Here is a 25,239-nt window from a genome sequence, read left to right as displayed (position 1 = left end):
CGGGCACGAAAGCTGCAGCTATTTGTAGAATGAAGCATTGCTGTCTTGGGTGTTATTATTTCCGAACCGTGCTAAAAACGTAGTTTCTTTGTTTCGAGAGCGTTTTTTGAGCGAACAAAAAAACCAGACCACACGCTGATTGCACCTCATTGCGTTATCTCCAAAGCAGCAGCGAATTCTTGACATTCCAGCCGTATCTGCTTGCAAAGGCCGTGATTTTTCACATGTTTTTAATTAGCAACAGCTCAGCTCATTCCGCACTGCTTGGAGCTTGGTAGTGTATGAATGCATTCGATTATGGCACAGGGGCGGACGACCATCAATAAATAGGTCGCGCAGCGTCGTCTCGCCGTTTGCAAAAGATGCCCTTTTTGCGTGGCGTCACGTCCGTTGCACGTCTTCTGACACGTTTTTTTCTGTACATTTCATACGGAACTGATCCAATCTGACGTGTGCGCATGCGTACTTACGATCAATCTTGCCCCGATGCTTCCCTGCCACTACCTTGGGACTTTGGCTTTGGGTGAATAAATTATTGCACTCTCAGCATAAGATGCAGAGGACGACCGCGTGTTCATGTTTCATGTCGAACGTTGCTGCTGTTGCTGCTGCTGCTGCTGCTTGGGCTATTGATTATGTCACCTTTTCGCGTCTGTTTTCGAACCACCGCACCGGGAGTCTCACCGCGCTCTTGTACACGATCTGGTGGTGGCTGGGAATGAACCCGAACGCGCGTGCTCGGGCATGGACAGAACAGGTCTCGCGATCTGTTCATCTACGTGCACGCAGAGAGGGAGAGATCACCAGCGATCGCCGGCGTTTGTCGGCGTTTGCCCTTCTGCTGGTTCCATAAATGGCGCTACAGCGCGTCGTCGGCCAGCGACTCACCCTCGCTCACACACGCCCCGGCGTGTCCACAATCACTTGGACACAGGCTGTGTCATACGTCCGCACCTTTTGGTCGGGCCCCAAGAGCGTGTGTTTGCGTTGTGTTGCGCTGCTCTTTTGATCTCTTTTCGAGGTTATTCTTGAGCTATTCCTATTTATTCGATATTCTTTCCTTGTACGGCTACGGCAATCCCAGGCTGCAAATAATGGATACCAGCAGCCGAATATAGGCGGTGTGGGTTGCCAGGGTGGTGTTTTATAAATACAAATTCGAAAAGGTTGTTAAAACACAAAGATCATCCCAAAAACAGTAAAAGGTTACAAGCAGCTGCTCGACCGGTGCTGCATGATAAATGGAAGTCAAAAATGGTAAATAAAAGATAGTGGAAAACAAGCAGCCGAGCAACGAGTTGATGAGCAGCGAAGGCAATGAAGACATCTTGAACGAAGTAGTGAAACATTATACTTCTTTTAGTCATCAAATGTATTCTCAACTTCTTCAAACTTGATCCTTCTACCCGTAGTTCTCACGCTCATTGCTTGCATAACACCCAATCCATCCAATTGCATCGATCACAAGACGGCAAGCAAACGCGGCAGTAAAAAGGAAATTCTTCGTACCTCAGATGTGTGCGTGCTGCTTTTGGTGCGTTGATTTTTGATTGAACAACAGCGAACCCCAACGTCCACTGCTTTTCCCCAGGGAACGGGTTGGCTACCCCAAAATGGGCCAAAAGCAATTACCTGGGCGAGAAACAGGTTGCGAGGTATTCTACTCTACTCTGCACCGTTCCATTTCTCTACCCACAAGGCGATCGTGTGTTGCAATCAGTCCAAAAAACGCAACCGACTCAATCTCTCGCCGCCTCACTCACGCCCTGAGGTGGTACAACTCTTTTAGCTTTGCAGGCTTATCAGCAAAGTTTGGGAAGGGTTGTGTGTAAAAATGCTTTTGTGAATGGTTTATTTACAGTATTTCGAAGAAAACAGCCTATTTCAAAATGGCTCTATCTTGCGTTTCAGTGCAAGCTGAAAGCTCGAAAGGAGCTATTTCGATTGCATGGCGACATCTCTTTTATTGGGTAATTACAACGACACATTAGCGGTTGAGTGCGTGTGTCTTATACGCCATAAAAGGAGAAAAGCAATTGAAGACGGGTTGGACACTGTAAAAAAAACCCCGCACCTTTCTTACCGAACGATCCACTGATTATGTTTGCCAGTTTTCTTCGTGCCAAGGTGGCCTATTTCTGGAGGGGAGGACCCCACAGCTCCATACATACAAGTGCTCCCGCCACCGAAGGCCGCCTTGTTTGAGGGCCGAGAAAAGCATTCGCGTTCGGTTTAACAAGCCAGTGCCATTTTCTGGTGCAGTGGAACAAACGGCCCTCCGTGCCCTTACGTATGCACATACGACACTCTGTGTGTATATGCCCCCCCTCAAGCAAGCCCCAAGAAGTCCCAGGTGTTTATTTATGTAAATGAAAACGCTACTCCACTGCTGAGAGGAGGTGAAATACGGCAAGCAAGGAAAAAACAAAGCGAAAGAGAGAGAGCTTTTTTAAACCGAAAGTCCTTGATTGCAGGTCCTTTGGCCGTGGAAAGGCAAAAGGATGGGGGGGGGGAACAAACAAACACACAGGCAGGTTCAATGTCGGGCGTGAAAACAATGCAACCGCACCCCGGCAAGGTTGACGGCGCTGCAGAACCGGAAGCGGGTAATTTATGCCGGGTCCATCGCATAGCCCCGTAACAAAACCACTGCCTACAATGTTCTGTTGGCAAAGGAAGGACATTTGTGGTTTTCCCATTGCGAGGAGAGATTCATAAAATCATAAAGCAACTAGAAACAAGAAAGTAATTGATCTTTGACGTGTGCAAAGCGCAAAGAAAGCTCCGCCCGTGCGTGCCATCGCGGTTAAAAGCCTGCGTTTTTGCGGTGACTTTACGGCCGTCTTCGTGAATCAATTACATCAGTGTTTCTTTTTTTTTTCTTTTGTTTTTTTGGTACATATATACAGCGCCCACCAGCAGCAAAAAACCGAACGAACACGCATGTCGAGGGCGAGCACGACAGATGTTTAGCACGTTTCGGGACCTGGCTGGCAGGCAGGCAGACTGGGTTTTACTTCCCTTTCAGCGATTATTTGCTTACACATTGAACGAATCCATTAAAGCCCACGCAATCGGCCCGGCTGCCTGCGTCCGTCCAGCACACAAACCGTCTGCTAATTACATGGGTTTGTGCTTCCCCAACCAATTCACCACAATTCTCAACCAACCTCCCACAACGCAGGTGGGGAAGCGATGCCGAACCACCAATTTACTCCTTCTTGCTTGCTTACTTTGCAGATTAGTCAATCGAAATTAGTCTCCTTGCCGGATCAGGAACTTCCGCAATGCAGTGGAAGGTACTGGCAGCGATCCTGGTCGTGTGGGCTCACTGCTGCTGTTGTGGCCGGGTTGGACTGTTGTGGGTGGTCAGTTAGCATAAGCACAGGGTTTGGGGGGGGGGGGGTTTGACGACGACGACGACGACGTTGACGCCAACCTGCGCCCACCACCGGGTAACAGAAACGGCTGACATTGATCTTGACGGGCAGGCAGTGCACAATTGCGTGACGGTCGTGCATGTTTGCCATTTTTTTGTTTCGTCTTCCTTACCTCACTTCACTTCGACGGATCCACGGGTGCGATTGGATGGATTTGCTTGATTGCAAATTGATCGGTTGCATTGCAGTGGTTATGAGATGCGTGATCAGGGACGAACGCTTTCCCAACGCTTCGAAAACGGTTTATGTAAATGTGTGGGTTATTTAACAGAGCTGGTGGAGCGGGTGCTAGTCGTGCAACAAAAAATGTCTCAAAAAAGCAAGTTTTACATGTGTCCAGGCTTCATACGACGCCGTGAGAATGTTCTGACCTCTTTAATTGAAACGGCCGGTGGAGCTTTCGGGTGGAGTCGTTACTTAGTTGCAGACGCAAAAGCTGCACGCATGTTTTTATTGCCCACAACGCTCCCACACTGGTACGCCAAACCAGGCGTTTAAAAAGAAGGGAACTCACTCGATAGCCACATGTTAGCAAACGTTTGCCATGTGGCGCAAATTGTGGCACATTAAGCCAGTCTGTCGCTCTCCTTAATGCAATGATTTATTCATATCACGGGTGTGGTGTGGAAGAAATGTGTCACACGTCGAAAGTGCTTTTTTTCGTTCGCTCTCTATATATGATACAAATTTTAAATATAAAAAAGGGCTGACTCCTTAACAGAGATAAATCCATGATACACGTGTGTCGTGAAAGGGGGGCAAAAAATCAAAACAACTATTACACGGAGAGTTCGTTGCTTTAACCGTCGTTGCAGTCATTCGGTCGAAAATCTCGCACGTCGAGAACGATTTACATATTCCACACTCTGTGTTTGTGTGTCTCGCCGTCGCTAGAAGGGTTAATTGGAAACTGGAACTTGTTGTTGTGCGTTAGCGGAACTGGTTTCCACCGCCGCCACTCACTACCGGCCCCAGCAGGAGTGGAGAAACGGTGTCCAATTCTAGAGCAAAACCCACTCCAATGTTTCGAGCGTTCTAGCGTTCTTCCACCCGTTATGCGTAGTTTAAGTCGAAAGGAGCTATCACCCTATCGAGTCTCGTTAGCATCGAGCGATACGAACGAATCGGGGTTTACATTCATTTAGCGTTTGTTTTGTGCTAAAGTATCATCGTGCCCGATTTTTACATGGTTAAAACTTTGTCTAAAAGAGTCCTGTTTTTAAATGCTTTCCACACACAACCTACAGGATGCAGGAGCGCCGGGATTTCACCCAACAAATAAACAAACAAGCACCAAACTTCCCTTCTTTTCTCTTCTTCCCCCGGTGTGCTTATCGGGCAAATATGTTGCGTAGGTTTGCCGTAGGTATCGGTGACCCAGTTTCCCCCCTCTATTCCACCGTGTGCAAAGTGCAAAGACTAACCAGACCGGAAATCGGGAATCCGCAATACCGAAGGTCGGATTGCTTCGGAGCCATCGAGCAGCAAGCGGCCGCCGGAATGGGCAGGATGTCAGGGAAACGGCTGGTAAACAAACAGCAAAGGGGCAGACAAGAAGAGCTCCCCCCAACCCCCCACCCGGTATTATTGAAATGAACCCGAAAGGGTCGACTGAAAGTTGTCTGGTACGCATTTCCATACGAGCAAACTAACTGAAGCAGAGGAGCAAAAATACCAATTGGGGGCTGTAAGACACATTTGCATCTGCTTCTCTGGACAAGCGAAACGCACCAGCGGAAAAGGCAAACCGGTCGCAATAAAACCCCTTTGAAATACGGGGTGAATATTTGCCAAAATTTTAACCAAAAAAAGCAAGGGCTTTGTGGCATTTTTCGGCATTTTTTTTTCTAATTAACCAAACCTGTTCTGAGGAGTGGTCGGACAACTTCATTTGCGGGGCCCAACACGGCCTTTAAAATGTTTATCATATTTATCAACCGATTTGTTTGTTTGCTGCTTTTATTTCATATCACTTTGCATATGCTTGGCTCTTCGCTTTCCTCGCCGTGAGAATCAGTGAGAATCACCAAACGAAAAAAAGCTTATTTTCTGATCACAATCTTCCTTCCTTCGGCAAGGTTAATCGCATCACACGGGTGTCACGGTACACCGTTTGCTGCGAATAAATTGGATTAAGTAACGTTTTATGACACAGCCAAAGAGTCCTGATTGCCAAACGGTCCTCTGCTTGTCGTTCTGGGGAAGGTTTTTTTAGTGTAGCCTTCCCTAATAGCCGTGTTTATAGCACAGCACGCCGGAACGCGTGTTGAGCCACGGTTTAGATCGGTATCATTTTGCATGGGAAATGAGAAAGCTTCGGCAGGCGACTACTTACTTTCACAAGGAAGTAAATAAAGTGGTCAGGGGAAGGAAATTATTCTTTAAAAGTCCCATTAATTATAAAAAAGCAAGAAGCGAGGCTCAAAAATTATAAACCCAGCGATGAAATCGAAACCAAAGTCAGACGGACGACTATGGTCCTCACCATAGTTAAGGTCTTCACCATAGTCGCTCCCCAATAAATAAGGACGCCACTACTAGAACGAACCAAAACGAACCCCACCAACAAACTCCCACTCTACTCTACCCCCAACCCGAAGGTCTGAGAAAGTTCGCGCATTGTAGTAGACTGTGGGTTCCTTTTTTTTGCTCATCAATGTTCCGCTGTCCTAGCAACACGCAGGACGTCTCGGTGTTTTTTCGCCTCACCAGCAGCAGTAGGCCTCGATTTCGTGAGTTTTGGTTTATTTGTGTGTTTGCCGTTTGCTGTTCTGGTGTGTTATTTTTTTTTGCATTAAGCTCGTGTTCCTGTATCCGTGACATCAAGATAAATCGATACGGAATTCCGTTGGTGGAAATGCAGGGTGAGTGTGCAAGGCGGAGTGGTACGGCTATACGGGAATTTCTTTGCCTGCTCGGCAATGTCTCTGCAGGGGGTGTTGGGGCACAAAACTGCACGCAGAGAGTTTTTGAAAGAGAGGGGAGGAAACCACCATTCATTCCTCGTTGCGTGAAAAATGCCTCCAGTTTCATAAGGGGTAGTGCATCAGAATGTGCAACTGTTGGAGGGTGTTTGGTCGTGTTAGGGAAGAGCAGTCCGTGTGAAATCGCGTTGCAGGCGATGTTTTTGGTTAACAATTTGTTGAACACAACAGTAGTAGTAGTAGTAGTAGCACACGAAGGTTTATGGGCAGCTGTTTTGTTACCAGACACGATACTACTGCGCGCCCGCGTTTGCAAGCAAGATGATGATGGTAGAGGTTTTGTTTTAGCAACACACACACAAGTCAGTAAATGGGAAAGATGATGGAAAAGCCTTTCTTTAGTTTTTTATCCTTTTCTTCTAAACACTTGTACACACTTACCGCACTTGATTGCGTTGCGTTTTGGGCAGTTCGTTTCCTTTTCGCTAAAGTTGTGCTTTATTTTCTCAATATTTTGTTCCAACACTTTCACACGTTGCACACTCTGTAAAACGAAAAGCAAGCCATGATCACAAATTAGTAAGCAGCAATTTGACACTGAGCACTTCGAGTCCCTTTTTTTCATCAGTCTTGTTGGAGACTCTTTTCGCAAAACAGTCCCGTTAAAACTATCTTTTAAAATGCACACTATTTTCACTGTTTTTTACACCCTGTATTCCATTAAAAGCATCACACACACACAGCGCTTCTGATATTTCTGATTCAAACCCGTTTACTAACCGTCAGCAACTGGAGCAGCGCGCGGCCGTCTCCGTTCGATTCGTTCGTTTCTGTTCGCTGTTTATTCCGTGAATGAATCGAGGCGACGGTCGGTTGGGTACTAATATACCCTCCCAAGTGAGTGGGTCTCCCCCCTATGTGGGGGGGGGGGGGGATAGCGTGTGTTCATTTTCGGATGAACATTCGGTTGATTTTACCTCCACAGCTGCTTATTTTTTGTTATAAGAATTTGAAGGTGACATATTTTAAAAATAATTTTAATGTTTTTTAGCGATTGTTGCACAGTTATGGCAAATTTTATCGAATTAATTTAAAACCAAATTAAAATGATGGAGTCTCAGGTAGAAACGTAGAATGAAAAAGACTATGGTTGCGAGTGAATGGCTCCCCAGTTTGGCACACGCGTGGTATTGAGTGCCTCGAGCAAAGCGAATGGGTGGATCCAAACGGTCCGGGGTTGTAGTTTTTTTTTTGCTTTCATTATTTATTTATTTTAATTTTTAACTTATTTATCTTTTATGTTTTTAGTGGTAGCCATGGACAATTGTTGTTGTATTAAATAAAGCTAATAGAGAATGTTGGGTAAGTTGTGCAAAAAAAAACAAAATTATTTTGATTTATGTATTATTACTAACGTTTATGTATTCATTTATTATTATAATACTTTTAATGTACCATACTTAATCTAAAAATTACCTGGGCAAGAATGTACCTAATCCAACTAAACTATTCAATCTTAGCCAAAAGCTACACTTGAAACAAATAATAGCTGCTTTACGATCAATCCATAATTCAAGACGGAACACGAAAAATCCCCAAAAAAGTATATATTGTTTGACAGTTAGTAAACTGCTGTACGCTTCCGAAATGGACTCGTTTTTATCTAATCTTAATAATATTTTCGCATTTTGCGGACTTCGAAAGCAAACGGCAGGCTTCCTCACCTAAATAAGTGTGACATTTGAATTGTCATTCTTCAAACCACTCTCTGTATCTTACCTTTTACTTACCGTTAATCCACTCACATTGCGGTCCACTAACTTGTCCACCTTTTAAATTTGTTCTTTTACCGTTTATGGCAAACGTTTCCTAAGTTTCCGATGTTCCAAAACCTTCCCGATTTTGACTATTAAGTGTAGCTCTCTCGTTCTTCCCCCCGAGGCAAGATCGTTTGTTTTGTACCATCGAAGGCAAATGCTGCTTTATGGACACTTCCTACCTCGTCACACCTACACAACCGGGCTAGGCAATAGAACACCTTGAGCACGACGACGACGATGAGTGAAACGAAAAGTTGCCCTGCTGTGTAACGCGATTGAAGTTGATTTAATGATCAAGCGACGACGACGGCGACGACTACCAGTACAACTACCAAAACCGTGTGACACATCCATCGCGCGAGGGTATGCCCGCGGTCAGCAACCCGCTCGGGTCGGGCCGTGTGTATGCAAAAACACCGACACCGTTCCAAGGCACTTCCTTACCCCCGCAGGGTCTCTGTATTCCATCACGTTAAGCGCGGGCGTAGGTGGAGACAATCCGCGGACATACTCACTCGGTTCGCCTACTACTACCGCGCCTAGACGGCGGTGGCCTCCTTCTTCACGCCGCAATTTATACGAGCTGCCCCAATCCAACGGGGTAACGAAGTGCAAACTGGGTAAGCTTTTACGATAATATGGTAGGGTGGATGCTTGCGGGCGCTTCCAGTCATCCCCCAAAATGGATCATCACTGTGAAACTCGATCACGGGACTCAAAACGGACCTCGGATGGGGGTCGGTCGGGAACACCGATTTCTAACCATTTTCGGCAATTCGTTCGATATCCGTAAATCCGTTACATCTCCCGAGTCGTTTCGCAGCAAGAAGAGAGTTGAATTAGAAGCATGATGTCACGCACGTGTGTCGTTGTTTGTGTCGCTCGGGTGCATCCAAAGGGAAACACACAGACGCCTCTGCATCAGACAGGTTCATCTTCCCACTGCTTCGCGTTACACATCATCAGCCTTTGGTGAAGGTTCCGCCTGGTTCCTGGTTAATTGAGCACGGGTGTAGCAAGTATCGGTCGGCGGGTCGATTAAGGTGTGTACTGTACAGAGCTGGCTCTTGGTACATCGTATCTCTTGCCAATACCACCAGCTGGTTGGAGCTTTCTACAAATGGACAGACAATAAATCACTTTCATTAAACCATTTTTCGCGCTGACACACTTACCGATAGAGTTTTAATTGTTTTACGACGCACATCTATTGTGATATTACAACTGTTTCGTTGCTAGTCCAATACAAACACCTTCCTCTTCATTTCATACAAGACATTTTGCTGTTTTGTTTATTTGTAGTGTAAAAAAAATGGATCGACATCTATCCAATAAGATTTCCATCGGTATTCGGCCATATTGCCTGTATCGTTCGCTTACTTCCGTTTTAATGCTTTCGCATTTTTTTTAGCAAATGGAAATGCGCCAAATGTGTCTGGCACTGTGTTGCACTGTTTTGTGCCAGAAATTAACCGTCACAATACACCGAACGACAAACCAGGCGATCAGTCATGTTATTGTTGTGAACGTTCTTATGCGCGCGCCTCCCATTTCTTGGGTTCATTTTTAATCACTCGAATAATTAGATTAGCGTTTTGTTTGTTTGTTTGTTTGCTTGTTTGCTTGTTTTGTTGATATACTTAATCCACTGCATATGTTATGTTTGACCGTTTCTGCCTACCTGCACGAGCTTTGTTCCGGTACACTAACCTCAAAAGAAAACGATTTAACGACTAATTAGCTGATTAGCTGATTTCACGGAAATGTGTTTTTCTTGCTGTTATTGTATTCTTGTGTGTTTTCGACACGTATGCTCGGACATATTTTGATATCTATGCTAACTGTAGTTATTACTACTTTATTCACCAAACCGCGCTTGCACGCTCCATTATTGGGTTTGTTTTGCATTTTCATTGCGCATCGATAATGCTCACTCGGTCTCACACTATTCCAACCGGGTGAATCTGGTTAAATCTTGTACGATTTGCATTTTGATTTCAAATCCATTAAACAACCACATCAGCGGACGTAAGATATATATGTGTGTGTATTTGTGTGTGTATATATACCATTAGATGGATCGTTTGCAGCATACGATTCCTTAGCAGATTCCTTGTTTGACCGCTGCAGATGTATCCTTCCCCCACACTACTGCGCGCGGTCGTGGTCGACATCGGGGACATTTGACTTGAGTTGCATTCTTAATTTGTTGGAAAATAAAATAAAAAACACAAAACCAATGGCATTTGCTGTCGTTCCTCGCGCACGTTCGTTTGATTTGAGATATTAACGCCTTTGCTTAGGTAGTAAAGGTAATAGTAGTTGTAGTAGTTCATAGTAATAGTATCAGTAGAAGCTGAGCTTGCCACTATATCTGCCAGCTACGCAGTAAGATCGTCCATCCACCCACCCATCGCTACTAGTTGAGTTTCATCGGTAATTCGTATCATTCGTTATTCAGGCAAACTGTTGTGAAGCACAGCGTTCGCTTCTAATACGATCGGTTACGGTTAAATAATAAAACATAATGCTATCTATGGTAGTACTACGTGCCATCCTGTTTCGTGGCGCCAAATGTTTGCAAACCTGCCACACAGTTTTTTCCCCTATCGTCTCGACTGATCCGACTCAGGAAGAGTACAATTCACTACAACGGTTCGGTTGAGACACGCACAGAGTGCGGTCACTGCGTTCCGAACAAACAAAAAAAAACCGTCTGCATTAACTAAGTCTGAGGACGAGAAACGGATCCCACTCGATTGGAGTTGCATTATTCGAAAAATAAGAAACTATGTACAATAAAGCAAGGGAAGGATGGGACCGATCCCGTCCAATCCTTCCCAACGTAAAGCGCGCTCACGCAAGGGTTGAGATGGTATTGAGAACGAGAAAAGCAAAACGCGCAACCGGTCTTTAACAGGGAACGTGCGTGTCAATATAATCTTAAATATCACTTAAATACTTTCTCTACCAGATGTTCCCATTGCAGCAGCATTTGTGACGACGCTGCCTTGTCGTTAGTACAATAATCTAACTTAGATTGTACGGCCGCTCACATCCATCTGCAGAGGGAGTAGAGTGCCGTACGTTTTGAATTTATTCGTTCGTAAGATTTCCATGCTTTTGTTTAGCTATAAGAGAACTGGTATGTTACGATAGATTTGTGTATATCGTCTGTGTGTATGTTTATTAGTATGCCTGCATAATCTAATACCACAACGGTTTTGAGGAGGGGGTATTTGGAATGATCGCAGCACGTGATTTAAACCGTGCTCACTTCGCATCACCTTTTATCACTAGCGATATTCCGAAAATGCACTCTGTTCCGTCGTACCATGGGTTTCTGCAGTTTGCTGTTGTTAAATTGTGTTATCGATAGTAGTATTTACCATAGACTTTACGATACAATGATAGTAATGTATGACGGCGCTGCTACTGCTGCACAGGAAGCAAATATTCGCACACGCGGTTTATTGTTACTTTGCTATCGCCTTCGATCGCATCCTCCCTCAATCAAGCGGCAAGCTCTTTGCTTCACTCAGTCCGTTCAATGGTTGCAAGCTTCCCGAATCAACGTTTCGCTTGCCGTCACACCCGATACCGTCGTCACCCGTACAAAACGGAACCCAAACGTATACTAGAACATATAAATCTGGCACTCTGTCTTCTGTGTGTTTTTTTTTCTTCTTCTATCTCTGATCGTGTGTTTCAATTCCTCCACATTCCTCTGCAGAATGGTTCGCTTCAATGTGGCAACTGTAAACTTGCTACATGAAGATTGTTACAACAAAAACCTACCACAAAAATTACCTTACCGGAAAGGAAAAGACAATAAAATATTTCATAATAAAAGTCGGAAGATTTTTGAGAGGAGATTTACACTTGCCATCCGCTAACCCTATCGATTCAGACCGTTTCGAGTGTACGAGAGTTTATCAACTTAGCCTTATACTAATATGCATCATCGTCATCATCGAGAGAAATGTAAAATGCCACTCAATCAAATCAGGAACGACCGAGTTCGTCTAATCGGTGAGTCCTTGGGCGACGGCAGCCAGTTGATCCTTCAGTATTCGGAATCCGGGACGGTCCTCGGGACTGTGGGACCAGCACTTCTTCATGACCTGAAGCAGGGAAAAAGCAATGTAAAAATTAAATGCATTTATTGCAGCAATTATTTGAGCCCAAATAGCTTACATCATAAATTTCCTTTGCGCACGCTTTGGGCTTCTCCAGAATGATTCCCCGCTGGACGCGCTCAACGACTTCGGTATTTTTTAGACGACCGTACGGCATCTTGCCACACGTGAACACTTCCCACATCAATACACCTGTGTAAGCAAATGCAGATATTTGATGTTTAGATATAGATGTAGATAATTGAATCTTCACTAGCCAACCGCTCTTACCGTATGCCCAAACATCGCTTTTGGAGGAGAATCGCGTGTAGTTCAGCACCTCCGGTGGGGCCCATTTGATGGGGAACTTGGTACCGCCGGAGCTGGTGTACTGATCGTCCAGCACGTACCGTGCCAAACCGAAGTCCGCCACCTTGACTGTGTTTTCCGAACCGACCAGACAGTTGCGGGCGGCCAAATCGCGATGAATGTAGTTGTGACGCTCCAGGTAGGACATACCCTTGCAGACCTGCCGATGAGGATGATGGTGATTCTTTAGTGTCCATTCGTTTCCATGAACAATGTCGGTTCAAACCGCATACTTACCTGTATGCACATATCCAGGAGAAGTCCCATGTTGCCAATCAGCGACTGCTCGTGCCTTCGCAGGTAGTTCAACAACGATCCGTGCTTCATGTACTCGGTGATGATGTAGATGGGGCGATGCTTCGAGCAGACACCGTACAGCTGCACCAGATTGGGATGTTGAAGTTTACTGGAATGACAAAAAGGAACAGTCTTTTTTTTCTGTTCTTGCAATGTAACGCGAAGCATTCTCAACGACTTACGTCATCACTTTCGCTTCCTCGATGAAATCATCCTCGGACATGGTGCCAACCTTCATCATCTTGACCGCGGTGTCGATCGATCCACGCCATTTGGCACGCCGTACCACACCGAACTGGCCCGAGCCGAGCTCCTCCAGGATCATCAGCTCCGAGGGATGAATTTCCCATTTGTCTGTAAGAGTGTTATCGGTTAGCTTGGGAACGCTTTGCCACTTGCATGCGCCATGGATTCGATCACCTACCATGAGATAAACCGGCCGTCGGTGGCACTGGACGGTCGCACGGCGACGTCTTAAGGCGACAGGCAAGCCCACCGGAGTTATGGCGATGGTAGTTTATCAAATCCGGAATCGTTTCACAGCAGTGCTTCTCGGACAGGTAAAACTCACTGCGAGCATTCTGTTTGATATGGTAGTGCTTCACGTGCGACTGTGGTCTGTTGTGGGGGGGGGGGGGGGGGGTGGGGAAAATATGGGTTTGAGTATTTTGCGCCGATGTAAATTGCAATGCCTGTACGGCTATACGTACACTTTGGTATGTAGCGATAGTGTGTAGAGACCCTTGGTGGACGATTTGCGCACCACAAAGCAGCCTTCCTTGTCGTTTTGCTTGAGGAGTGACTCGGCACGCTGCCGGGACATGTCGCCCACGTACCAGTCGTACTTCTGCAGTCCCAGCAGCTCCTTCTCCTTGACGTAGTTGCTCGGAATGTAGCCGATCGTACCATGCTGGTCCTTTACCTTCCACCAGTGCTCCTGTGAATCGTCGATCACCTCATATTCGGCATTCTGGAAATACCGGGTTGTTAAGATTAGTACTCGGTGGGCTCTTATATCTTTTGTACTAGTGAAATCACCTTTTCTAGCGAAAGGTCACCACTTTCGATTGCCTTGAAGGGGTAGAGCGCGACGACGATCTTCACCCGTGGTGATACATCCTGTTGAAGAATTCAAATAAGGGCAAATTAAAGAAAGATGTTAATTGTAAAAACCAAAGAAAAACCCCAAACCCACACAATAATCTCATTTCCAGTTGCAGCGCATTAATTGCGCTAAGTAGTGTATCCGGTTGCATAAAAGTCAAGCCTAACGAATTGTTCCGAAACCCGAGAGTGTGTTGAACGGCAAGCGTCTTAAAATGCACGGTTTCGGCCTTGCCACAGGAAATTGCAAATAACGAACGATTAATTAGGAGCCTGAAATTGTTCTTTTTTTTGCTAACGCGCGCTCGTGTTATTTCATCGCAATCTCCTTTTGCATCAACGCAACAACAAAAAAACTGCATCTTAAAAACGGCGCACCCAGAAAAGTTTCGCATCGCAGCCGAAACCGAAACAAGAAAAGGGCATTGGTCGGTGGCGTAAAACTGCACCGTCAGACACGCGTGACGCGATGATGATAGGTCCCCCCCACCCTCCTGCCCCCTTGTCTGTCTTAAAAATGGAAGATGATGATGACAGCCGATAGATGGACATCTTTGGCCAAAAACCTCGGCTCGCGCGCCGCGTTACGTTTGCCGAACCGTGTCCGATTGGGCGTCAGCGTGAGAATCTTCTCATCCGCGCACGAAGTCAATTCAAATGCACATTTTATTTTGCACTAATCTCTAACGCCTTCTTCCTTTTTGCGAAAACAACAAATGGCAAGATCGTTGACTCGCGATAAAGAAGACTTTTTAGAGAGTTGCAAAGCTGTTAACGATGAGAAACTCTTTGTGATGCAAAGAAGCTGAGGGCGTGCCCCAGCGTTGGAGTTTGGAGGACCTCATGTCATGAGGCTGGATCCTGCATTAGGTTGAAAATGTATCACCACCATCACCACCAAACGTCTCGCTGCATGCATATCGCGTGAGTCGTGAAATTGAGACCGGAAATGGATGACTCGCTCGCTCGCAGCAACCGGTCAGTCAGGCATCCCGCTGCTTGCCTACTTACCTTTGCCTTTGTGTTCGGTGTCCCGGGCGTTACCGTTGGACCACCGGGCATATTTAAATCCCCTCCTCCGTTCACGTGCAAACCAACACCGTTGAGGGACGCCGTTTTAAAGGAATTCACAGTCGGAGACTATGGCGCGTATGGAACGAGAAGGGAAAAGAATGAAAACATGAAATGTTAGAATTTAAGAAAAGGGAAGTTTCAAAAACATGTACGATGTGCTCCCCCCGTACTCTCGTGTTCGTTTAGACAACCCCGGTGATTATGAACTTAACCCATCCAACATTAAGCATTTTTCCCACTGGAATATCACAAACACAAAGCCCATTATTTTGTCACTGTGTTTCGGCCTCTGTTCGAAACTATCATCATCTTCGGATGGACGAGATTCGTGCAAGTCACACAACCCGAGCTATCTAACTGCTCCTCTTCACGAACCTGCTCCAGCGGATCAGGCTTTCTCGGCGTGGATGCCACCATAATTGTTACGGTCGGTGCACACAATTTGGGTACGCATATTTGCCGGGACTTTCAACAGCGATAATCGGTGCTAATGGACGTGCCTGGTATGGGTGCGGCGGGGTGCACTACGTATGCGCGTTTGGCTAATTGAAATGGAAGCCAATCGATGATGCAATTCGTATCGAAAAGATAGCATAAAATTAGGCTTAGAAGTGGGGTAAAACACAATTATTAATAATTGGTGGCATTTTCAGTCCATTTAGACCGCTCACGCGAAACTCTTCCTCGCCGCGAAAACGGTTCGGTGACCCAAAACTATTAAACCGACACTTGAAACTGTCGAAACTAATATAATTTCGAATAATAATATTCATCCCCTCCCCACGAAGGACGATATCATTAGAATAAAGAGGAATAATTGAACGTTTTACGATTTGGGCAGTAAAAAAAGGGCTCAATTTTCTTCACTGTGTCTGGTTTTTTGCTAAGAGGTTGTGGGGTAGCAGCAACACACACACACACACACACAATCCCACAACAAAGCGAAGCGATCGAATTAGCGTGGCAGCAGCAGCACCAGCAGCGAGCGAACGCTTCCCATTAAAGGCAGCGAAAAGGCAACGAGTCCCCCAATCGGACGGGAAATAATTTCAAGAGTGTTTCGGTTGCATCGATGCGTGCGATAAAACCATAAGTCATTCTACCAAATTTCCAAATCCCCCCCCCCCCACCCCCCCTCCGCCAACACCAAAAGGGATTTCAAAACGAAGCAAAAAGGCATTAAAGACACGGTATTCTCCCTCCTGCCTGGGTGCGCGCGCGGGAGACCGTCGCGACAAAATGATGGTACAAACAACAGCAACAGCCCGGGCAAAACGGCCCAGCCACTAATAAAATCGTGAGAAAATATTTCCCCCTTCCCGGAGTCTCCCGCGTCCCCCAGCAGAGACCCCGGCAGAGGCCGTTCAAGAAGCGAAAGGGAGAAAATGCGCGACGCAAAAGACGCTCTCGAATTTAACGAATTTAATAACAGAACCTAACCATCTTCGTTTCTCCTGCTGGAAGGAGGGCTCGGCGGAGGGCCAGTCACTGCAAAGGGATGTATTATTTTTTTGTTTTGTTTTGGCTGTAGATTTTTATTGTCTGTCCATCTTTTTTTTAAATTCTTCTTTCAGCAGGAAAGCAGGGGAAACGAACATCACTCCGATTGAAGAATGTAAACACATCAGAACACAGGGCAGAAAGGGGGCACACATGGGCACAAATCTGTATCAGTTTGATGATGGCACGATTGTGCCCGGGCACAAATCGACTGCAATTCAGTGGCCACTCCTACTCCGTTATTTTGTTTTTTGTTTTTTTATGTATCTTCACTCGGGAAATTAGGAGCCTGACTGAATGAGGAATGGCGTGGAAAATCAATCCCAAAAGAACGAGATCGAACAAAGAGGGGACAAGATAACGATCGGGCACATATTGCCCATCCACCACGCTCCGGTTGTTGTGTTGTGTGCGTGTGTATCAAATATCGCCATAAACCCTTTCCGGTGCTTTACTACACAGACACAGCGCAAAAGAAAGAAGGGAAGATGAGCAACCCCGCAACCGTAAGATCATTTGTGATCGTCTAATAACGCGTTCCCGCAACTCCAGCGTCGGTTTATTTTCGCATACGAAGCAGGAATCGCATTATTATTTTAGTAAATGCGCGCCCTGGCACGGGTCCTCGGGGCATCCGAACCTACCTGTGGCTGTGCAACGAAGGTGGGCGTAATGTTGCCTAAGCTGCTCGAGCTGCTATTAAGATGATGGGATGACTGTTGCGATGTTTGCTGCTGCAGTAGGGGCGGTTGCTGCTGCTGCTGGAGGGCCGCCTGCAGGGCGGCCTGTTGCTGCTGAAGGTGCACTTGCTGCTGGGATGCCGCCGGATGCTGCAGCGAGGGCGAATGGGACTGGGAATGCTGCTGCGGTGGGTGCTGCGTGGGCTGGGGTTGCTGCTGCTGCTGCTGGTGCGCCTGTAGCACCGGCACCGTACCGGAGTGGTGCTGCAGTTGCTGCTGCTGTGGCTGCTGCTGGGGATGGACCTGCGATTGCTGCTGGGGCAACGGCAGGTGACCGTTCGGTACGTTGGGGCTGGTACTTCGGGTAGAATTTTGGGCAGGAGAGCTTCCAGTACCTAAAACGAGATACAGAGAGAGAGAAAGGGAAAGCGTGATGTGAATAAGCAGCACACTGTTGATGTTGCATTTTTACGGACTAAACGAAATTAAGCTCTTGCGAGCCCACCGAACGGTTAAATAATTACTCGCTGCACCGCCGTGAAGGTCCATCATCTCGCTAGCAAGCAGCTTCTCAATCGTTTGATGCAGATTTTATGGGTGCAAAATGAAGGGGATGCATGCCACAAAAAAAGGAGAGCCCCAAAGGCACAACACCACGGGAAGACCGATTAATGCTCTTGGTAAAAGTCTGGAATGTTTTAAGTGGCACCTCGTAAAGGCTCGGGAGCAGCAGCAGCAAGGGTATCATAATTCACGATTAGGAAAAGACGGACGTTCCTTCTTACACATCCTGTGCTTCTTCTGTTTGGGTCCATTCATTGCACGTTCATTCATTTCTGTCTCGATTCGGTACTGCAAACCCGAAACGTAGATGTCCCGAGAATGGAGAGCGCGGGAGAAGAAAAGCAATGCAAAAGAAATGTTTAATGCCCGGCGGCAGTGTACAGTTATTGCGCGCTCTTTGCTGCCTGCCTGCCGGGACAGAAGAAGGAAGTTCTTTGTCCGTCGTGATTCCGAGGCACAAATCCGAGGGATTTTTCATTCAGATTTTTACTGCACCACACCGGTAAGCATCCCATTAACCCTCCCTCCCTGCCTCTGCTCCATGTGTGTGCCCAGCCTCACCGTGGGAAGGAGAGGGCGTGGCACACGTTACGCTCCCGTGTTCAATTCCTTCGCGATTTGCGATATGGAAACATTGCCAACAAGCGGTGGACGGTCGTCTTCAGTCGATGCGTAATTGCGTGTGGAATGTTTTGCGGAACACACAAACCCTTGCGGACGGTGATGCTCTTGGCATTTTGTACGTGAGGCAATAGACTCCCGGAGGGCAGGTGTGATTGATCACTCACCAAGCACTCCACTCCAGATACACTGGAACCTGATCGAAGGTTTCACCCTGAACAGGATGAGTCACACACAACGGTGCATCCCTCCAGGGCACTCTCATGGACCCTGTCCGTCCGTACGCAATTGCAATGTCCAGTGCAAATAACGGACCCGCTCACGGCATGCTCGGGAAGAAATCACCCTTTGTGCGTCAGGTCCGTCAGACTCATCGCACCTGAGCGGGCAAGATCCTTCTACACCGAACCCCAGAAGGAAATGCCGGTGCAATTGCATAGTTTTTAAAATAATTGTACACACACACACAGCTCCACGGCTCTACTGGAATGGCACGCAATAACCCTAGTTCTTTGCGAAGAATCTCTTCTCCAAAGCAGCCGCCCCAGGCTGGTTGTTTTGGTCAGCGGGCAATTAAGATCTAATTTATTATCCGCAGGGGCCGAGCAAGAATGTCCACCAGCGCGGTAGTTGAGCGCGTGGGAATATTTCCTCTTCGCTTACCGACTTGCACACCTAGAACAATGACGCTGCGGGGTCGTCGTTTTGGACGGAGCAGTGTGTTCAAACATTGGAGTTAGGTAGCACGCGCTAAGGAACCGCTATGACAAGAAAGGCTCGTTTAGGTGTGATGGATATTTCTCATAAACACCTACGAAGCGATAAACCTAAGCGCGGTAGTTTATCATCCGCCGGTTGTAATAAAGATTGCATTATAAATTTCACCATATATCTTGAAGATCCATAAAAGGGTTGGGTTTTGGAGCGCGAAGCGTTCGTCGACTTTGTTCGCCGAACAGCAGAACTATCGCAATCGGTAAACATTCCGAATTAATGTACCGTGTGCAGTTTCTCGCAAGCAGAAGGCCTCGTTGCCTAAACGGTGCCCTCGGAACTTGCCCCGTTACTGGCAGTAATAGCTGATGCATACCCTGGTGGAATGAATATTCTTGCACGACACCTAGAAAGCAGTACCACCCCGGTCGTCCCACTGTGTCCAACCTGACATGGGGTTCGTCAAACTTTGGTTGAGAAACTAGACGAAGCCTTCCCAACCGGTCAAGAGTAGCAGCGCATATTATTGCTCAAAGTGTACCGACGTTGAAATCACACCGCTTGGGGCTAAACAACACACCAAGTGACTAACCCAAGAAGGTTGGTGTGTGTGTGTGTGTGTGTGTGTGTGTGTGGATGCATTGAAGCATACTAAAACGGGCCCACACCCTTCCTGTGGCTGTCGTGGCTGTTTCTTTGTGAAATGGCTTCGAAACGAAATCGAAGTAAGTGTACTATTCCTACACGCAAGGAGGAAAAAGCCTAAGCGCCACAGAATGAGGCGTTCTCGTCGTGATCGTAACCGATGCAACATCCGCCGCCGGTGTGTCACGTTGATGACCGGATATGTCAAATGGTTTGCAGTGGATGTGTGCGAGCGCGCGCGCGCGCGCATCGAAACTCATTTCTATTTTCACCGAATGGCCTCGTGATTGCTGGTGGTGCACCAATAGGCGCACCGAAGACTCTGTTCATGCATACCGCGACAGAGAGAGGCTTTGAATGAGCAATGGCGTGTTTCCTGCAAAATAGAATCCACACAGAGCACACGCTGCATAATCACGCACCGTGCGCGCATCGTAAATCGACCGTGGCTTCCTGTCGGAAATTGGGCGTACTAAGGCATCGGCGTGCGTTCGAGGCCTATTCTGGCGGAGGTGTGTCACAAGACAAGAATAATATTATTCAATTTAGATGCAAAAAAAAACAAAACAAAAGACAGTTTAAAAATCACTTCGACGAAGCAAGAAGTTGACAAGATGATCGTTAAAAGTGAATTTAATGCCTTATGATTCTTGGAGCGAAGACCATGCCAGGTTAATGATTCTGAACAATTGGAACTTCTTGCTTGCTTGTTTCATGTTTAGCAGCTTTAATATAGCAACGCATTAAGATATCTTGCGCCTGTCATCCATTTCATCCAACGATCTTCAGTGAATTTGAAACATTCACACCTTGCATTTACTCCATGACAAAGAGACAAAGCTACCAAAACTCCCTCCTCATCGCATCTGCCATTTGTACAATCTAACATCCGCTAACAGAAATGCGACCCAAAACAAATACAACTTCCCCAGCGGTAGCGCATCCCTCCGCCGTCCAGGTGACGGTAGACAAAATTGGTTTTAATTGTTTTTTGATTGCATCGGGGGCACCTTCGCTTGGGTCAGACATGCGGGCGTTAATAAATACAGCCACGGCTCGGTGACGCCGGAGAGCTGTGAAAATCTCCCATGGCTAAACAAAAACCCAAACTACACCAAAAACAAAAAAAAAACAGCCAGACACGATCGGAATGCTTGCGGAGCAACTAGAACACCTTTCAAAGGTGACCGTACACAAAAAATGCGAAAGAAAATCCAACAACCAGCGAAGACCCACGACGAAATGAAATAGAATAAACAAAATAAAAAATAAAATCGTCCCGGTTTGCTAGTGGCAACAGCAAACACGAGGATCGTGGATCGCAAGTTAGACGTTTTTGTTGTCATATGCGGATGAATGCCGCGTCTGCAAGATGTCGGGACAACAAAAAACGGAGGTGCAGCCCCGAGACCTGAACCACTGAAGAGACAGAATGGTAATTAAGCTATTGATGGCCGGAAACTGCTATCGCGATGGTTTGATCTTCAAAATTCATTTGTTTCTAATAACGCAACGAAGCGGGAAGACGACTTTGGAACGGAATGTACCGCCGCCACCACCACCACCACCACGAGGTACGTTGTTTTCGGCGATGAGTTTTTGAAATATAGTTTTTCCTCTCGGCCTCACATCCAGAGAGCGGGCGAGCGCGCGGTAGTTTTGATGAAAGCTTCTAAGAATGCCATAAGAAAGTGGGTATTTTAAGGGGAGAGTAACCGAAAAAAAAGAACACGAACGAAGGATAAAACCATCACCCCGTAACCAAATGTCCAATTTCGTAGAGTCGATGAGAAAGTAGCGAAGGACCCGTTCTTTTCGAAAGGGGAAGGCGAATTTAAATGAGCACGATTAGATATGCAACCATTTTTATGCCATGTCGTCACAGGCTGGACAACAAAAGGCGCACTGGTACCAAAACAAAATGAAGCAATTCGGGTGCGCCCCTCCTGGGAATGCTCCGGGTGTGGGTAGAGCCTGATAATTTGAACATCTCTTCATTTAATGCAATGTTTTGGGTATTTCATTTTTTATTAACAAACAGTTCACATGGCGGTGTGGTTTTTACGACAATCTTACAGGCACCAAATCGTTCGTTCCGGGCGAGCGCTTCTGTTTAAGGGGGTGTGTATTTTTTATGAAAATTTCTAACACACAAAAGAAGGCAGATAATTTAAAATGCACTTAAGAAGATCCACACATCCATGACGAAAAGTGGCGGCTATGTTAATCTTGCCTTTTTTTATTTAAAAAACAAATCCTCTCGCTAATCCTCACATGCAGCTCTACCTCAATGTATGTTGACAAGGGTCGAGGGTGCTGGAGGAATTCTTCGTTTTTACAACCCAGCGCAAAGCAGAGGTTGCCAATTTGTCGCAGTGGCAAACGGCTGGGCTGAACCTTTCTGACCCTTGCAAGGGCCATGGTAGAGTGTAAGGTGTGAAACCTTCTGCTACCTTCACACGACAGCAAACGAAGCGCAACCTTGGGTCGTAAAATCACGGCGCACAGGAAACATGACGGACACTCCCTTCTGCCTTTTGCGCGTAGGATTAAAATACCGCTTTCAAAAGATTGCACATTACGATCATTTGTTTCATAATTAAAATTCATACCAGCTGGCACGAACGAGACTGAACGAGCGTCGACCCACTGGGTCGTCACGGGAATACGACCGAAAGAAGTTTACGTTCTTAAATTTCAACAAAAGAATGGAAAACGATCATTTCTTGCACCGCGCATTGAAATGTGTGCCCTCGGTTCGGAGAAATAAATGTGTACGCCGATAATTAACCGAGGCTGGGCAGTGAAAGGGAAATGTGACTGCAGAACAGAGAAGAACAAAAAAACAGAACCCTTTACAAAAACCAAACGCAGGGAAACACACACGAACACGACACACGGTGGCGAGAGATAATTGGTCTGGCACGGTTTCGGTTGGGCGAGAAAGTGAACCACCAAGAGGAGGTTATCCTTGGACAAGTGGCACCAACCCCAACCCCGCGAGGCACCAATGTGGCTGCCGGGTGGGTCTTGCCCAAAAGGCTTGGCAGGTTGGGGCGAATGTAATCATGCAACATCTGAACTCCATCTGCACTCCACTACACAAACGTGTTGTGACACATTAAGCACCCTGAGCGACCGCATTCATCATAGGAAGATCCTGTTTCGGTGGAGAAACTTGTTTGGCTGTGGCACAAAATGGCAAAGGGTGCTGCCGGCTGGCGCATTTCGCGCACTAGATAATCCACCTCTGCCTACTACCCTGGTTCGATCGTTTATTGCAGCCGGTTAACCTCCCATCGATGTGCGGAGTTGGTTGTAAAAAAGGCTAATTCCTGACCATTTCCTTTAGGCTCCCCGGGGGTGGGCATCTCGAAGGAAGATTGCTTCATAAAAACGATGCTTAAGCCATTCAAGGTGATCGTACCGATGCGTGGTACGCAGTTAGATTTCAAACCCTCTTCAATCAATATGCAGCGCATTGAGCGCGGTCTATAGGTTTGAGCCGATTTCAGGGACACGTCAGAATGACACTCATAATTATGCGTTACTACCGTGTGCGGCAACCCAGCCAACCGACGCACGGTGTTGCGCGCTGCAAGATGCAACCTTCGCCACCGGTGATCGTGGTGGCGGTGCTGTTACATTCTAATTTAATACCGTGACGCAAGTGAGACGTGCCAGCAGACAAACCGGTGGCACAAGCACAGCCGAAAAGCTCATGCTACCAGCAAGCAGCAAGAAACCATTCAACAAACAAAGCGGCTAAGATCGGCCGCAGATACAGTAAGTTCTTGATCCTCCCCCCTCTCCTTGAGGCGAGGGTTTGATCGGATATACATGCCTAGTAGCGGTGTAGCGGCTACATTTATTGCCTTCTTAATTGGGATCAGTCTGTTTTTACGATCGTTTTTTTGTGACGTGTTTGTGATCCACAGTACCATCTAGCACTAGGATGATGGTGGGTACGATCTATTGCTTGTGCTAACGAGTTATGTCTTCTTTTCTGGCAAGTTCCAATATTACAGCCTTTCCTTTAAGGCCTCAGGGACAGGACAGTTTGTCTGTTGAGTAGCGCACAATGACGCAACCAATAAACACCAACCTGTCTGGCTCTGGGTTTTGGTGCCTAAAGAAGGTTTAAGGGAGTAAAGTGTGACATTATTTCTTGCATTCTTGACTAAAGTGTGACTGTTATACAACAGTAAACAAATGCTGGAATTCACAGTATAGAACTACTAGATATATAACACCCCCTTTTATCCAGTGTCTTCGTAGCGCCGTGGTAAGACCGCAACCCCGCACAACACCGGCAATGCGATCGAATCCTCTTCAGATCTCTAGAGATCCCTTTTGAATTCTTTTCGGAGATAAGTTACTATAGTATAGTACTATAGTATAACAGTAGCTATAGCAAGCAAGCAGATATGGCAAACGATACTAGTTCTATCCCAACAATCCCAAGTCAATTTTGAGTTGTGTGTTTTTATCATTGAATGATAATCAAATTAATCTCAGCTTCCATACAAAAGCACCTATCAATCGCACGTTTTGTGTATGATGCGTATTTGCATCAATTATATCACAACTCATTTACTTTTTACAGCTCTACCAGCAACAAAAAAAACACTGAAACAAGACGTTATCGATTGTGTTCAAGCGAACCAAGCTAATAAAACTCAAATATCAAAGGTACGGCAGCAACACCACCTGTGTTTTGGCATTATAATTTTTACTGCCCCACAATCAACCGGATCGAAATGTCAGACGGTCATACGGCTGAAGCTTTCCCAACGCCACGCCGCCTGCGCGGTTCAATTCTTCCCGGAATGTGTCACGGACGGATCGGACCGAAGCTGAACCAACTCCGCACACACACTAACCTTAAAAATTAACTAACCGTAATAAAATCGAAAACTATGAAGAAAATGTTGCTCTAATAAGACAGCGGTAAAAAAAGCACCCGCTAGACTTTCTTCCAGCTCGATAAAGCAAGCAACAGCAGCAACCGGCTGGAAGCTACCGTAAACAAACCGCGTCCACTTTACGATTATGTGCGATAATCATTATGCCGAAAAAAAAGACCCTCAGTGGCCGGCTCGTAAAGGTGGCGGGCGTGGTACGTGTGTACGAGCTACCCGGGGGAGCCACATCCGAAGGGCATATCGTACCGTAGAGGCTGAAGGTGACCAGACCTCGCTCGGCATTTACACCAAACCGTTGGAGGCGGGCTTGGGGAGAGAAAAGGAAATCCTTTCCACGAAACGAGCCCACAGTAATCCGCTTAGGCATGGATGGTGTGTGTCAGGGAAGGTGTTGGAAATTTGTTCCCTAAACCTAACGGCACATACTCCTTCATCTTGCGGAGA

At 46.6% G+C, this 25,239-nt stretch overlaps 2 protein-coding genes and 1 long non-coding RNA gene across 13 annotated transcripts in view; 1 reads left to right on the top strand and 2 right to left on the bottom strand.

Annotated features, from left to right (window-relative positions):
- LOC121597250 (proline-rich extensin-like protein EPR1) overlaps window positions 1-7,220 on the bottom strand; it is a 14,839-nt gene extending 7,619 nt beyond the window's left edge. For all 3 annotated transcript variants that reach the window (XM_041922870.1, XM_041922872.1, XM_041922873.1), the window contains exons 1-2: window positions 7,145-7,220; window positions 6,806-6,908 (exon numbers count right to left, since the gene is read on the bottom strand). The gene's annotated coding sequence lies outside the window, so the exon portion shown is untranslated. The remainder of the gene's footprint in view (window positions 1-6,805; window positions 6,909-7,144) is intronic.
- On the top strand, window positions 6,115-25,239 carry LOC121597253. The gene is made up of 3 exons (XR_006005396.1): window positions 6,115-6,304; window positions 7,673-7,726; window positions 24,477-25,239. It is a non-coding gene; the product is annotated as an uncharacterized LOC121597253 (long non-coding RNA).
- Window positions 9,445-25,239, bottom strand: part of LOC121597251 (tyrosine-protein kinase Btk29A) — a 72,404-nt gene continuing 56,609 nt past the window's right edge. For all 9 annotated transcript variants that reach the window (XM_041922876.1, XM_041922875.1, XM_041922880.1 and 6 more), the window contains 10 exons: window positions 17,291-17,721; window positions 15,084-15,212; window positions 14,007-14,087; window positions 13,679-13,938; window positions 13,393-13,586; window positions 13,151-13,322; window positions 12,909-13,077; window positions 12,594-12,831; window positions 12,382-12,515; window positions 9,445-12,308 (listed from right to left, as the gene is read on the bottom strand). In XM_041922876.1, the coding sequence (XP_041778810.1) occupies window positions 12,210-12,308; window positions 12,382-12,515; window positions 12,594-12,831; window positions 12,909-13,077; window positions 13,151-13,322; window positions 13,393-13,586; window positions 13,679-13,938; window positions 14,007-14,087; window positions 15,084-15,212; window positions 17,291-17,721 (1,907 nt within the window). In that variant the 3' untranslated portion in view covers window positions 9,445-12,209. The remainder of the gene's footprint in view (window positions 12,309-12,381; window positions 12,516-12,593; window positions 12,832-12,908; window positions 13,078-13,150; window positions 13,323-13,392; window positions 13,587-13,678; window positions 13,939-14,006; window positions 14,088-15,083; window positions 15,213-17,290; window positions 17,722-25,239) is intronic.

Source organism: Anopheles merus, chromosome 3R, assembly GCF_017562075.2.
Source record: "Anopheles merus strain MAF chromosome 3R, AmerM5.1, whole genome shotgun sequence".
Classification (NCBI taxonomy): domain Eukaryota; kingdom Metazoa; phylum Arthropoda; class Insecta; order Diptera; family Culicidae; genus Anopheles; species Anopheles merus.
Note: the sequence above shows the minus strand (reverse complement) of the source record. Positions and strands in the feature narration are given on the sequence as shown.